Raw genomic sequence first — 13,724 nt, forward strand, 5'->3', positions numbered from 1 at the left:
TGGGTCAATGATCAATGAGGTGCAAAATGGTGCTTAATAGGCACAAAAGAAGCCTAAAAATGTCATACTAAAAGTGTCATAAAAAATAAAAATGTGCAGTTGGATTTGCATGGGTGACTACATCTTCCTTAATGACAAGCACAGGCATTAGTTTGTTGAATGTTTTCTAGCAATGTGTGCAGAGGCTGACATCCCATTAGAAAAGTTAACATCAGACCAGCCCCATTCAGTTCCATTTAGCCATTTTTATTATTAACAATTCTTAATTTGGGCCAAAAATATGTACAATTAGTTTATACAGTAAACCTCGGATATATCGGATTCAATTGTTCCCACTGGTTTTGTCCGATATAAGCGAAATCCGTGATATGTGTATACCGGAAAATGTCCGTTTTACGCGTATATCGGATTTATATCCGGTATATGCGTAAATCGGATTTTATCCGTTATAAAAAGGCACTTCCTTGACTATGTTTCCAATGTACCTGGACTGGGCAATGAAAAGAGACGTAAGGTAATGAGAATTTAACTTTATTGGACTCTGAGCAAAACAAATTGTTAATTAAGCTAGGCCCTGTTACGCCCGTCAGGCCTACGTTATTTCCAATAGTGAGGTTAAGATCTCATTCACTGCTGTGCTAGTATTATTGACGTCACTCACTTTTATATTTGTCCGAAATCTGGAGCCAGGAGAAAGACAATAGCCAGTGACATCAACAAGATTAGCATAACGATGCGGCCATCCGATATATGCCAGGGAAATTTAATGGAAACCTAACCTAAACCTAAACCTAACCCTAACCCTAACCCTGGAGATTTTGTCCGAAATAGGCAAAATCCGTTATAAAAAATCCGATATATGCAATGAATTTTTTTTTGGAAATGCATTACAGAAAAATCGGTTCTTTTTTATCTGTCCGTTGTGAGCGAATTTCCGATATATCCGAGGTTTACTATATGTACATATGTTATGACTAATCATAGGCCAAATTCTGCCGTGAAACTGTGTTCATTAATTATTTTTTTAAAAACCGCCACAGTGAGAGGGCAAAGTTTGAAATAAAATAATGGTCCATACTTCCAAAATACTTTTTTTGCTTGGGGAACCCTAATATAAAGTATCTTTGACATTTTTTGCAGTAGATCCTCCTGTCATATAAAAAAAGGATCTTTGACCAATTTAATGGACTAAGCCCTGATCCATGTACTCGGCTGACGATGCTATTGTCTGACATTCACGTCATAAGACGGACAAACATTTGCCAGCTAACGTAAGCTCCGTTCTGATGGAGCGACTCTGACACAAAGCCGACTAGATTATCCCCGAGTGTGGATGACAAACTGCATGAGAAGCTTGGAAGCCTGTGATGCAACCTGGCACGCTAGCGTAGCTTTTAATGTTCCATTTTTTTTTATTTTTTAACGCCCCTGAAAGCACCCAAACATGCACATTGCGGTGCGGTGCGGTGCGGTTACACAAGGCCATATTGAGCATGGAATGCCTCTGCGAGCTTAGCGGCGTTATTGGTGATGAGTCATTTGAGAGTGAAATAATGCACTTTGATGTGGAGGGGGGAAACTTATTCACTTCTCAATATCACTTTCATTTTTCTAAGAGGATCCTCTCAGATGTGGAGCTTTAAGTTTGGAGTGAATACAAAGAAAGGCAAAGAAGAACTGTCAGCAAAACTTGCAGAGAAATCAACATGCGAAACATCTTCAAGAGGCAAGAAACCAAAAACTGGTTTCAATATGGGGGTAGGCCACAAAACGACACACACCCCGGATAAGGCTCGAGTTATTAAGAAGACAGGATGGAAGCGTCACACTGCTAAGGTGTGTATGAAACCGCAGCGTACAAAAACAGTGTTGATCTGACAATGACCTGCGCAGGAAGACGTCAAAAATCAGTCGCCTCCTGTTATGCTGCAAAAAAAAAAAAAAAGCCCAACTCCCTCCTGCTTCCTCTCAGACTTTAATGAGATTTGCCTTTTCTCAGCTCGGAGAGACGGAACAGTGTTAGGGTTCACATTCCTCACTCGCCGCTAACTCGTAAGACCTTAACCCGCTCACAGTGTGCAGGGTTGCATGGCAGGGGGTCCCCCCTGCGCCTCCATCGGTACTTGAACCCTGGAGCCCAACTCACATCCATCATCACAAAACAGACTAAAGCCATAATGTCAGAAGAAAATTACACTTTAAAAAAAATCATATCTCAGCAAAATAGTGCTGTAATATTACAAGAAAAAACACATGCAATTATTCACTAGTAAATTTGGTGCTACCCTACTCTAGGTCAAAAACCCATTATAACGGGACCAACCGCGTACAGCATATGACATCGTAACCCTGCTTATTAACACCTCGTGTTCACCTGCCTTGCCAAAGAATAAGGAAGAATGGGTTCTCTTTTGCATCTGTCCCCGTACAGCCACCATGTAGAGCTACCTGTTGGAGACCCTATGACGAGAACTATGCCAGAGAAGAAAAGCAACAAGTATGTCAAGTCATTCTTGAGCAAACTCAACATATAAAGTTAACACGACTTGTTTAGTTAAAAAATAAATAGAAATACCAGAAATGGTTAGTGTCTTGGTATTTTAAATTGGTAAAACAGGAATAACCAGGCCTTGTTGGCTTTGCATATTTTCTTGTCAAAGAGGTGAGCCACCATTACACATCATTTTAGGAAGTTATTTTCCTTTCCCCTTTGTTGAATCTATGTATTGTTTAACAATGTTTAACTAAGTAGTAACCACGGAGAGAGTAAAGGGTTAACGCAACCTAGAGTAAAAACATAAGAGGCCGTGTTAACTGCTTAGCATGCTAGCCGACTTCTCCATAGGTATTAACCTGCACACACATGACAAGCTAACTTGGCTAACATTAGCTTAAAAGGTACACTCAAATATGTCGCTTTAGTGGCCCCCACCTTGGAAAACAGCAACGTTTGCGTCTCTTTCGAAGCAACGATGTAACAAAGTAAGTTGATTTTTTTTCCCAAAAGAGAGAAGACTTTCACTTTTTTAACCCCCCAACAAATCCGCCCAGCTCGGTGCTGGGCTAGTTAGCATGAAGCTAACAGTCACGTCAGATGTGAGCAAGCAGCAACTTAACAAACGTCGACATGAATGACAAAAGTGTGTCATGCACTTTGAAATGAATATATGTATTTAAAACCGTTAATGTCATTTTTATCGGCGTGAATGCACAGTTACAAGCGCGGTATATGAAATATTAACAAGTGCTAGATTGACAAACAGATCGACGCTGTCAACCAAAAAAAAAATAAAGTCAGCGTTAGCTACCTCCACCTTTCCGGGGATACTCACAGCAAGTCCGGCCACCAGTGAGCCGAAAGTCCGCTTTCCCTTAACCACTGCCATGCATGGCAAAGAGACCGAATTACGCCTGGGAATGTTAACCGAGTGGCCGGTGTTGTGCCGAGAAGGCTTACCTCCGTGCGGCGCGACCTCCTCCTGGTGCTCATGCAAGAAAGGGTAGCTCCCAATCCGGGGTGTAATGGTACTCTTCCCCCCCGCCACAGATGCACCTCTTCTGGCCGCTTGTGTGAGCCAAGAGGGGGGACCCGGAGATATAGATGAACAGCGATGTTGCAGAGAGGTGGCCCACCGACCGGCGACCTCAGCCGCCCGCTACGTGGCCCCGCCGAGTGTGCTCTGACGTCGGCGTCCCGCGTTCATCCCAGGCCGCCTTCGCCTCTCCTCCCCTCCCCTCGTAGTCGTAGTCTGTACAGGCGCGCCACTGTCTGGATGGATGGATGGATTGATTCCTTTCCGGGGGGGCGCATACTCAGACGTCCATGATTGATTAATTCATTAACACATTATTATCAATGGCAATCCATCATTTTAACAACTTATAAGACATTTAATCGTCATATGTATTGCAGTTGTATGACATGTTTACAACAAAACGAATACTCAGTGTGAGTGCAGGCCAGGACCAGGAGGGGTCCAGCTCAGTTGGATGGTCTCTGGAGTTCTCACATCTCAGATGTACAAGCAAGACTACAAATGGTACTGGTAAGTACTGCATGTTGTTCTGAAGCCATGCTTTTTTTTAATAATGTTCCAACAGTAATATGTGTAATACCTTAAAGTCAACATCACCTGCCTCACTTGTTTGCACGCCAACATTTGCTTACTTTGTCATTTGTCGTATTTTGTTCCCTAACACGGGCTGTTTTTCCCACACAGAAAACACATCTCACTCACCCTAACTTGGTAATAGTTTGTAAATACACAATAATGTAAACAGCATCCACTAGCTACAGTCTAAGTGATAATATTCATTAATTTTCTACTGCTTTTCCTCACAAGGGTTGCAGGGGATGCTGGAGCCTATCCCAGCTGTCTTTGGGTGAGAGGCGGGGTATACCCTGGACTGGTCGCCAGCCAATCACAGGGCACATATAGACAAACAACCATTCACACTCACATTCATACCTATGGACAATTTGGAGTCGCCAATTAACCCAGCATGTTTTTGGAATGTGGGTGAAAACCGGAGTACCCGAAAGAAAACACATCTCAGCTTTGTGATATATAGGTGAAAAAGTGTATGAAATACAGATTTTTATGTATTTTTTTGAATGTGAATGAAAACGAAGCTGCAGGCCGTCAATGGCCCCCAGCTAGAGACAACTCTGATGTAGCAGCACAGTAGTCCTTCAAGTGTTGGATACTCTGGCGCCTTCTTGTGGCGACAAATAATACCTCAAAGGCACTCAGCTGACCAGAGAGGCGAATATGGTACTCGGGTGAGTTTTCCCACTCAAAAATAAAGCCATACGAATACCTGTGAATGCTACTCATTGTATTACTGCCTTTGTGTTGTGTGCAAAACGATGCTAACCCTCAACGTTTAAATGATTGACATCCAAACCCATTGAGAACAATGGAATTTAATAGTCTTGTCGAAGGAATCTCTGGTTTTTATCTCAATGCAAACATGTTATTTCCACAAATGCTGAATGCAGCATCAACTGGTTAGCTTTACAGATTAAACTGCATGACCAACAAAACAAACTTCTTCCTCACACATTGGTCGACGAATATATCTGCAACCGAGAGCGGTCATTGGCAGTGTCCTCACTGGGGCAGCTGGAGCAACGTGCCCTGCCCCGACGGCAAGTACGTGATGTTTCGGGAGCGGGAAAGCTGGAAGGCGATATCCTCGGCCGCCTCCAGCTTACGCAGCTCCACCAGGCCGTCGCCAGCCTCCATGAGGGAGTTGGCGATGAGCAAGGCAGCCTGGGAATCACCCTCGGCCGAAATGATGGCGGCCTGCTTCTGTTGTTCTGCCTAAAAGGGGCAACATCGGGTGTTAAGATGTCACGTTTATGCCAAAGTGACATCATTCTAACAGCGACACTTGAGCCAGTGGGCTCTACTGTATATCAATCTGACTCTCTGTCCCCCACACAGGACAGCAATCTATTTGTGGTGGTGGATTGAGGTGGGGTGGCTAGATTACATCGTATTTGCATAATTGGCCTTGAAGCATGTACATGCTATTTTTTATGTAAGCTGTGGGAAATTTAATTCACTTTCTACTGTTGCTTCTTTTTTAAATAACACCTGTGAGTGCTTAAAAATGTTTTTTTTAATGTTTTATCCTCTAATGCTCACTTATTCTCTGTCAGACTAGGTGTGTATGTGGCGAATTAAGCAGGTTTACGATGCCCTCTGTTGTACAGAGGTGGAACTACAAGCTAGAGTCACAGACAGTCCCATTATAATGTGTTTATGAGCGAGCCAAAATAGTGCTAATATGTATGTATTAATGGCAGGCCGCAACAAATGAATGCAAAACACTAATTAAACATAATTTAACAAAAATAAAGCATCATTCAATTTGCTGTACGTGCTTGAGTCCCTTTTTTTTTGATTGGCTTGACTCAAGTATAAAAAACATAAATTAAGTAATGAATACATATAAACATAAGGACTTAAATTGCCAAAAATGCATTAATGCATTAAATGCAATAATTTTTATTAAAAAAATGAAATAAAAGTGGGTAACGACTGTAAAAAGTGTCTCCCAGACTGATGAAATAGTAAAATAAGTTACCTTTTCCACAACAAATCTGGCTCTCTCGGCTTCCTGCTGGGCCACCTGCTTCATCTCAACGGCTTCTGTGAATTCTTTGCCGAATGTCAAGTGTGTCTGAAAGGACATAAAAATTCAGTGAGGATGCAACACAGCCAGCCACAAGTACTTGGACACAGTCCCCCTATAGGAAGTCAAGTAAATCTGTACTAGTACTACTCATCTGGAAGATATTCTATGAGATTTCAGAGTGTGTGTGTGGGAGTTTTGATGCATCATCTGTTCTTCCTACCAGCGAGACATCATCTAGGATGAGGCCGAAGGTGGAGGCTCTCTCCGTGAGGTCCTCGCTGACCTGCCGAGACACCAGCTCTCTCTGTGTGATCAGCTCGCCGGCGTCGAAGCGAGCCTAACGAATCACCACATTTCACACACGTAAATAAAAACAAAATCAACAATAAGTCAGAAATGAGTGTCTTCCTGCTTGCTACGCACCACAACCGCCTTGAGGACCTCTGTGGTGATGGACGGCAGCACCCTTTCGTCGTAATCCTCGCCGATGCTCGTGAAGATCCGTGGGAGCTGGTTGCTCACCGGCCGGAAGAGGATACGCAGGGTAATGTTTACGTTCTGTAGATCTGCAGAGTGACCCGAGTGTATTAGGCGTACAGGTGGAGCACAATGCGGCATGACATCCGGAGCTACTGTACCTTTGCTTCCTGTGATGACGGGCACGTTCCGCGGACGGGAACGGCAATCGAAAATGATGGGCTTCTGCACCCACGGGATGAGGAAGTGCGTGCCCTCGCCGACGACCGAATCCTGGACTCCTCTGAATCGGTCAAATATCACTGCCTGGTGTCCTGCGTCGACTGCAATAAAAAAAAACGGAGATATTCACGTTTCCTGCATTCCGTATAACATATGTAGGCTTCATTGTACAGTGATATTAAATGTAACATACAGTTAAATTAGTTTGTGTCACTCACCATTAAAAAGGGCAGAGTTCACCACACCCCCACCAATGGCCAGGGCCAGCCCCAGCTTCCCAATTGACTCAAACAGTTTAGCCATTATGGGAATCTAATAGGCTGTAAAAGAATAAGAAGGTAAGGGTTTAGTTTGGGTTTATATCAAGTCAAGTCATGGAGACACATGGGGAGTGTCGACTTAGCCTGCTCATCCTTCTTAGCTTGCTCGTAATGACAAAAGGACACTCGCAGTGAGTTTGAGTGGAGAAAAAAACACTATGCACCACTTAAACTCGAAAAATAGTACAATACTTAATATTTGCTGAATCATTCTGCAAAAGCATACTCGATAAAAGAGATCGCTTATTTTAGCTAATAGGGTTCCTATGCCTACATAACACACAAGACGCAACTTTAACGATAAACAACAACAATAAACGAACTCAACTGTGACGCAGCCATTTTTAAGGCATATTTTCAATATTTTCTGCCTGGTTTAAGCGACATATGTCACAAGTTACCTGCGTTTTACTCAGACGTCTGTGACCTCCACCGGACGAAACGTGCAGCACCGGAACTTAGCTGTAAACAAGGCGCATGCGCAAAAGAGTCGGGAAGTCGCATCTGATTGGTTATATGTCTTCTTCTACGGTTGTGGGAGCTTCGGTTTATTACTGACCCCTTCCGGTATTTTATGTTGGTGCTTTAAAAAGTCTTCTCCCGGACGATATTAAACAAACGGATTTGCTTCAGGCAGTAAGTATATCTTGAGATAGTAACAATACAATAATACGGAAGCAATGTTAAATTTATAGTAGATTACGCTGTACTTACAAACTGTATGTTTAAAATAAGCTACGTAATTACTCTGATTCACTTGGTTGGTCTATATTGGTAGTTAACAGTAGTTCCACTAAGCATAAAGGTTGTAAATTTTTTCTTCACTTCAGGAATTACGTTTGGTTAAATTCCAAAAATATAATTATACGAATTATGTTGAAGATCAGGGTTTTCTTATCTTTGTGGCATTTATTACGATCCCCAAACGTCAATATATTGGACAGGTTTACTCTTCTTTGCTTTTTGCCAGCGGTCCGTGTATAAACGATTGATGCACTCGGTTGCCCCCTGGCGACCAAAAAAAGACAAATCACAGTTTCACTTTTGCTCGGAATGACTCTGGAGATTGAAGTCTCTTTAAAAAGGAAGCAAATAAATAATCGCTAAGCCCGTGTAAGGTAATATACATTAATCTTATTTTTGTTCTACAAATAGACTACCAAAACGTTTCAGTTTAAGGACTGAGACGTATCTCGCCTCACTTCCTGAATTTGACAGCGTGTAAACACATACGTTTTGAGCAGAATTGAACGACTAAGACGAGGAGCAGCAAATATTTTTAATGATTCGCCATCAGAACAATCATATCGACCACAACTGCACCAACGAGCAATATAAGATAACCTATGTTTTAGTGCCGTTTAAACAGAAAACGTCGTTGCCATTATTGTGACTGTTTGTGTTGTCCCCCAGCAGATGGCGCAAGAGAGCAGGATAGTGAGGGTGAGCGGTCTGCCCACAGACATTGATGAAGAGCGGCTGATAGATAAACTGTCTGTCCACTTCCTGCGGTCCAGCAACGGAGGAGGGGAAATAGACTCTGTCACCATTAATAAGAAGAAGCCAGACTGTGCTCTGGTTCAATTTGAAGACAGCGGAGGTTGGTAGAATGTCCCTCAGTGGAGTGCAGACTACACTTATTCCAAATAGTGGGAAAATAGTGACATGGAAGAGCATGCTGTTCCATTTTAGCGCCATTTGTTGGGTGTGGTCAAAGCTCCTATGCAAGAAAATAGACTATTATGTACTCACCACAATGTCTTCCTGCTTCCACCGCAACGCAAAGTTTCATCATTCTGCTTCTGAAAAGAAGTATTAGTGTTAGAAAAAGGAATTAACCTAATGAGTGATGAAGCTGCAAATTAAATATGTCAACAAAACACATGCATCTTCATGTAACCTTACACAGCAGGAAGCTATTCTGGAATGCATCATAGTTTGTATATACAGAGGTGGAAAAGATGGCGTGTGTGTGTGTGTGTGTGTGTGTGGAGTGGTCAGCACTGAAAGCACTTAAGTCAGCTGTCACCGATTGTCTCCCAGTGGCACAGAGAGTCATTCAACATGGCCGACACACTCTGAAAGTGGACAGGAAGGAGTACAAGCTCTCTGTCAGCGAGCATCATCCCAGCCTGGATCCTGACAAGGTGGCTTTTATTATCATTATTAATAATATTACTGTTATTTGTATATATTTGGATTCATTATCAATGTTGAAATCTTTAATTATTATTGTTTTTTTGATAATTATTTGATTATTCATTCATTTTCTACCCTCAGGTCATCTTAACGTTAACAGCGACTGTGGACTACAGTCAGATTCCCGAGGGAAGAAGCGCATTGGCGCGTCTTCAGCAGGACCACCCCGACGTGGAGATGATCGGCGACTCTTCCAAGAGTTTGGTCAGACTGCACGGTGCCTACTCCAAAGTGCAGTCAGCCTTGGCGCAGCTGCTGGCCCACCCTCAGGGCCCAGGTCGCACCTCCGCCACGCCGATCAAGAACCCTAATGAGGGACGAGACGAAAGAGATGTTCATCCTCCATCCTCGTGGGAGGACCTCCCTCTGATGGTGGATGCAGACGTCTTCCAGTATCTCCAGGAACGCTGCGGCCGGGAATACCAGCACATCCAGAGCCAGCACGGCGTTGAGGTGGTGGATGTGACCAGCGAGGGGCTCACCACTTTGTTTCTGAGAGTAGCCGCGGAGGACGGCGAGGAGAAGCAGGAGCGCATCAAGAATGCCAGGAAGGCCATCAGCTCTCTTTACCAGGAGAGCGAGAGGAACATCTGCCAAGCTCAGCTACGTAAGACTGACGTGAACCCCGCGGGAGGCTTGAAGCTAGCGATTGAGAGCTTAGGTGTCCGATTTCCCAGGCTTCTCCTCAGTGACGATGACTGCAACATCTACATGGTGGGCGACCATAGTGACGTGTCCGAGGCCAAGCAGTTCCTTCTTCAGGAGCAGAGTCAAGCACACGAGGAAGATGTCGCCAGTCTTATGGGATTCCCATCGTATCCCTCGCCAGCCACTGAGGTGCACCTTCCATCTCCTGCCATCGCAGGACCTCTGGATGAGAGGACGGCTCCTCAGGAGAGAAGATCCAAAGGCAGCAAAGCGTATCATTTAGCAGCTCGCCTTAAAGACCCTGCACTGACTCCACTGGGAAACCCCCATTTGCCGGGGTCCTGGTCTCCCAGCAGGCAGCCTGGCCTTCCAGAAGGTCATGGGTCAGAAGCAGCATCGGGGGACTCGAGCGGACACCCACCAATGAGGAGTAAAACCGACTCAGTGGTTAGAAAACCATCGCTGAGCGCAACACCACTTCCACCACCCAGGCCTGGATCTGCACTGAGGAGAGCTCAAAGTTTTTCTGGAGCACTCCAGCAGGGAGGTCCGAAGACTGACGAGGATCCCTCAGTGTGTCGACCCAGGACTTTGAGGCTGAGCCCCCAGAAAGACCACCAAGGGCTCTACCACACAGAGATGCTGGTGTCGACGGTCATGTGGCTCCACATGAGGGAGGCCTACAGCACCCAAGTGGAGGCGCTGACGCCGGACCTCCACATAAACGAGGAACCCTCGGACGGCAGCGTCCAGTCCACCATCTCCATCCGTGGGGCCGAGCCCTCCGCTGTGGCCTCGTGTAAGCTCCACTTGCAGGAACTGGTGGACGCCGTGGCCACGGATTTCTCCGTGCACGAGATCCGCCTGTCCGAGCTCGGCGTCGCCGACCCCGGAGACGAGACGCTGCAGGCCTGCTGCGCGGAGGTGCGCCAACGCTTCAGGAAGGTTAGCGTGCGCGTCATGAAGAAGAGCTTGTACCTACTCGGGTCGAGGCGGTTATGCGCTCAGGTGGGGGTCTCGCTCAGGGAGGTCTTTTCTGGAGACGTGGAGGACAAAGCCGGTGGGAGTGGGTCTAGCTCCGCCTCTCGTCCCTTTAGCGCCACCTGTAGGCAAATAAATGAGGGTCATGGGAGGCTGATCAATTCCGGGATTTTAACAAAGGAGGTCCGTCCTCAGAATGAACCCCGAAACGGATCTGGTGGTCAAACAGTAACCAGGACAGACCCGGATCAGGGTGGACCACAGTCAGCTACAAAAGGACACGGCACTGATGCCCGAAGTGAAATTCATGGACCCTTGGAAGGCATCTGCGTGTGCGGGGAGAGCGGGGCCTCGACGACCCGCACGGAGTGCGGAGCCGTTATGTGCCCCGAGTGCCTGGATGCCGTGCACGTCCACTGTAGGGTTTGCCGCCGCAGCGCGGCGAAGACGACGGCGCCAGCCGCCATCCGAGGGAAGATGAGCCACTGTAAACTCAACTTCAGCCTGCCGGGTCACAACAAGCACGCCACCATCAAGATCACCTACCGCATTCCTGCCGGCTTACAGGAGGTCTGAGGCTGCTGTAGAACTTCGGTGAGTTCACCATCCTTGAATTTAACCATGTCCGTTTTTTCCATCGCCAGAAAGAGCACCCGTCCCCGGGAAAACCCTTCCAAGGGGACGTCTTCGAGGCCTTCCTCCCCGACTGCGAGAAGAGCAGGAAGCTGCTACCCAGGCTGGAGGACGCCTTCAGGCGGGGCCTCACCTTCACCGTGACCGGCGAGGAGAAAGGGTCCAAGGTCACCTGGGACGCCATCCCGCACAAAACCAGCCTGCAGGGGGGCCGCTCGGGGTGAGCATGACGCACGGGCGCCGCACATTTGAAGGTCACCACGTGTGTCTGATCTTTTTCTGTCGCCCCTCAGGAACGGCTACCCGGACTCTTCCTACTTGAAACGCCTGTCCGATGTCTTGACCTCACTGGGGATTGAAGAGGAAGCTGACAAGGCCTGAGACGCTTGTATTTCCTTGTATACAGTTGCGTCTTCTTTACTCAACTGCAGAGAGTATCAGGCTTTTATTAGTAGTAATGCACGTTCATACTAATGTTGCATAATACTTATTTCTTTCACAGTTAATAATTTTTGCAATTTCTTTACTTATTACGGGTTAATGTTACGATTTATTTTATGTTCCGTGTTCATGTTCGGGTGAAGGTTAAATTTACACATGCACTTTTTCTTCAATTCCACTGTAAACGTCAGCTTTACAGATGCCACGTGTGCTCCGACGACGTCTACATCTAACGGTAATTACATCCACCAAGTGGGACCAAAGATGGTGACGTTGCGTCACGATGTTTATTCATATTCACCCCCTTGTTGCCTTATGACCGTTAAATATAAGCACATGTAATACATTAAAAAATACTTTAATGCTTTTTTGTTATGCATTTTTTTTTATTAGTCCTGGAAAACATGTAAGGCATATGGTAACATTACACACTGAAGCGTTACAAGCTGGCCACGCGAGGCCCACCCAGAGTCGAGCACACAAAGAAGCAGCATCAATTCAAAGGGTTTAAAAAAACAAAAGTGGTCTTTTTTTTTTCTTTGTGTATTTTGGGAGCAAACAAAGATACACAATACACATGAGAACTTCCAGGGAAATGTTCAGGGAATAAAATTAAAACGTGGCGAGGCATTCCCAGAGTTAGGTGGCTGGCCATGCTGGAGGCGGGGCCAACAGGGCGGGGGAAGCGGCGGGGTCACACGAGGAAGTGGACAACACGAGCACCAAACTAAACTGTACATACACCCACGCTGTTATTTTCTGGACTGGCCGACTAGACTCACTACACCGGGCATGCTAGCACTGAACACCGTGAGCCGGCTTCCAAAGTGGAAAAAAGCGCCCCTGGCAGCTGAGAGTGGAATTCTTGGAACACTGTATTTGGGATGAGCCTGACGGGATATTGACGCGACGGACTGTGCTGTAAATTTAGCAGAAACCCAGTTGAAAGGACCTGAGAAACCACGTTGAAAGAAAGCCAAAGGACAATGGATGCAAATGCGATTGGAAATACTAGTCTCAGTGCATTTTTTCCCCCTCCACACACACTCTTGGATGTGACAATCCAGTCCAAGAACCACAAAGTTGACTCGGAAACGTTCCTTTCTGTGCATCTTTGGAAGTTGCATAAGTGTCTGGAAAGGCTTGGAAAGCGTTTTGAAGGCGTAGCAGAGATTTTGAAGTGGTGGGAAGATCCACTATGAGCTGAACAAAGTAGTCTGGGCCAAAGTCTGAAGCCAACCACCGGCTTTGTTGTTTTTAACGACCCTTATTTTAATTAATTCCTGATCCCTGTACTTGACACTTAAGCCATTCATCATCCTTCCCTTTGCTTTTTGGTTACCAGTCTAATTAAAACGTGGGTGGTTTAGTCATAGCACGGTAACCAGTCAGTCTTCGTTAAATGGAAATGGAGATTTCCTGGTTGTGTCACACGTTTAACAGATAAGTTAAGTTTCAACTCACCAACTAGCACTCTTTTGACTTCCGTGCCGCCATATTTACACGTTTTTTATAACTTCAGAAGGGTCTAGCATCAGAAACGGGACACTCTAAAAACCTCTTAACTAGCATGTTAGCACTAAAATTAGCTAATGGATTTTGCCAGGAAAGTGCCGTAAGTTAAGTTTCAACTCACCAATTAGCACTCTTTTGACT

At 45.6% G+C, this 13,724-nt stretch overlaps 3 protein-coding genes and 1 long non-coding RNA gene across 12 annotated transcripts in view; 2 read left to right on the top strand and 2 right to left on the bottom strand.

The window, feature by feature from the left end:
* The window catches only part of znf652 (zinc finger protein 652), a 19,509-nt gene extending 15,709 nt beyond the window's left edge, over positions 1-3,800 (bottom strand). The window contains exon 1 of one of the 3 annotated variants that reach the window (XM_058048157.1): positions 3,458-3,800. The gene's annotated coding sequence lies outside the window, so the exon portion shown is untranslated. The other 2 variants (XM_058048155.1, XM_058048156.1) reach the window with 2 other exon arrangements.
* On the top strand, positions 2,763-6,948 carry LOC131102697 (uncharacterized). Of its 2 annotated transcripts, XR_009119483.1 has the most exons (4): positions 2,766-2,982; positions 3,548-4,046; positions 4,221-4,247; positions 4,344-6,948. It is a non-coding gene; the product is annotated as an uncharacterized LOC131102697 (long non-coding RNA). The 2 variants fall into 2 exon arrangements; XR_009119482.1 differs by having other exon boundaries at positions 2,763-2,982; positions 3,548-6,948.
* Positions 4,912-13,687, bottom strand: phb (prohibitin). Of its 4 annotated transcripts, none has more exons than XM_058048164.1 (9): positions 13,533-13,687; positions 10,996-11,116; positions 8,919-8,968; positions 7,065-7,166; positions 6,786-6,947; positions 6,571-6,713; positions 6,368-6,484; positions 6,097-6,192; positions 4,912-5,327 (listed from the first exon to the last, which is right to left on the bottom strand). In XM_058048164.1, exons 4-9 carry the CDS (start codon positions 7,147-7,149, stop codon positions 5,115-5,117), a joined length of 816 nt encoding a protein of 271 aa, XP_057904147.1. In that variant the 5' UTR covers positions 7,150-7,166; positions 8,919-8,968; positions 10,996-11,116; positions 13,533-13,687; the 3' UTR covers positions 4,912-5,114. The 4 variants fall into 4 exon arrangements, with proteins under 4 accessions (XP_057904147.1, XP_057904148.1, XP_057904149.1 ...); XM_058048165.1 differs by having other exon boundaries at positions 10,992-11,116; XM_058048166.1 differs by lacking the exon at positions 10,996-11,116 and having other exon boundaries at positions 13,533-13,666.
* On the top strand, positions 7,687-12,434 carry si:busm1-163l24.3 (uncharacterized). 3 transcript variants are annotated; one of them, XM_058048153.1, is made up of 6 exons: positions 7,687-7,802; positions 8,583-8,766; positions 9,210-9,313; positions 9,447-11,564; positions 11,639-11,847; positions 11,921-12,434. In XM_058048153.1, exons 2-6 carry the CDS (start codon positions 8,583-8,585, stop codon positions 12,006-12,008), a joined length of 2,703 nt encoding a protein of 900 aa, XP_057904136.1. In that variant the 5' UTR covers positions 7,687-7,802; the 3' UTR covers positions 12,009-12,434. The 3 variants fall into 3 exon arrangements, with proteins under 3 accessions (XP_057904136.1, XP_057904135.1, XP_057904137.1); XM_058048152.1 differs by having other exon boundaries at positions 7,703-7,802; positions 8,580-8,766; XM_058048154.1 differs by lacking the exon at positions 7,687-7,802 and adding an exon at positions 8,133-8,284.
* Positions 13,688-13,724: the final 37 nt, after the last annotated feature.

The sequence above is a fragment of the Doryrhamphus excisus genome, chromosome 15, assembly GCF_030265055.1.
Source record: "Doryrhamphus excisus isolate RoL2022-K1 chromosome 15, RoL_Dexc_1.0, whole genome shotgun sequence".
NCBI classification, from domain to species: domain Eukaryota; kingdom Metazoa; phylum Chordata; class Actinopteri; order Syngnathiformes; family Syngnathidae; genus Doryrhamphus; species Doryrhamphus excisus.

Excerpts from the sequence above, each read along its gene's own strand:
- phb (XM_058048164.1), bottom strand. The coding sequence starts at position 7,149 with ATGGCTAAACTGTTTGAGTCAATTGGGAAGCTGGGGCTGGCCCTGGCC. Across the intron at positions 6,948-7,064 it reads GAACTCTGCCCTTTTTAATG|TCGACGCAGGACACCAGGCA; the intron begins GTGAGTGACACA and ends TTTTTATTGCAG. Across the intron at positions 6,714-6,785 it reads CGTCATCACAGGAAGCAAAG|ATCTACAGAACGTAAACATT; the intron begins GTACAGTAGCTC and ends GTCACTCTGCAG.
- si:busm1-163l24.3 (XM_058048153.1), top strand. The coding sequence starts at position 8,583 with ATGGCGCAAGAGAGCAGGATAGTGAGGGTGAGCGGTCTGCCCACAGAC. Across the intron at positions 8,767-9,209 it reads TCAATTTGAAGACAGCGGAG|TGGCACAGAGAGTCATTCAA; the intron begins GTTGGTAGAATG and ends ATTGTCTCCCAG. Across the intron at positions 11,565-11,638 it reads TTCCTGCCGGCTTACAGGAG|AAAGAGCACCCGTCCCCGGG; the intron begins GTCTGAGGCTGC and ends TTCCATCGCCAG.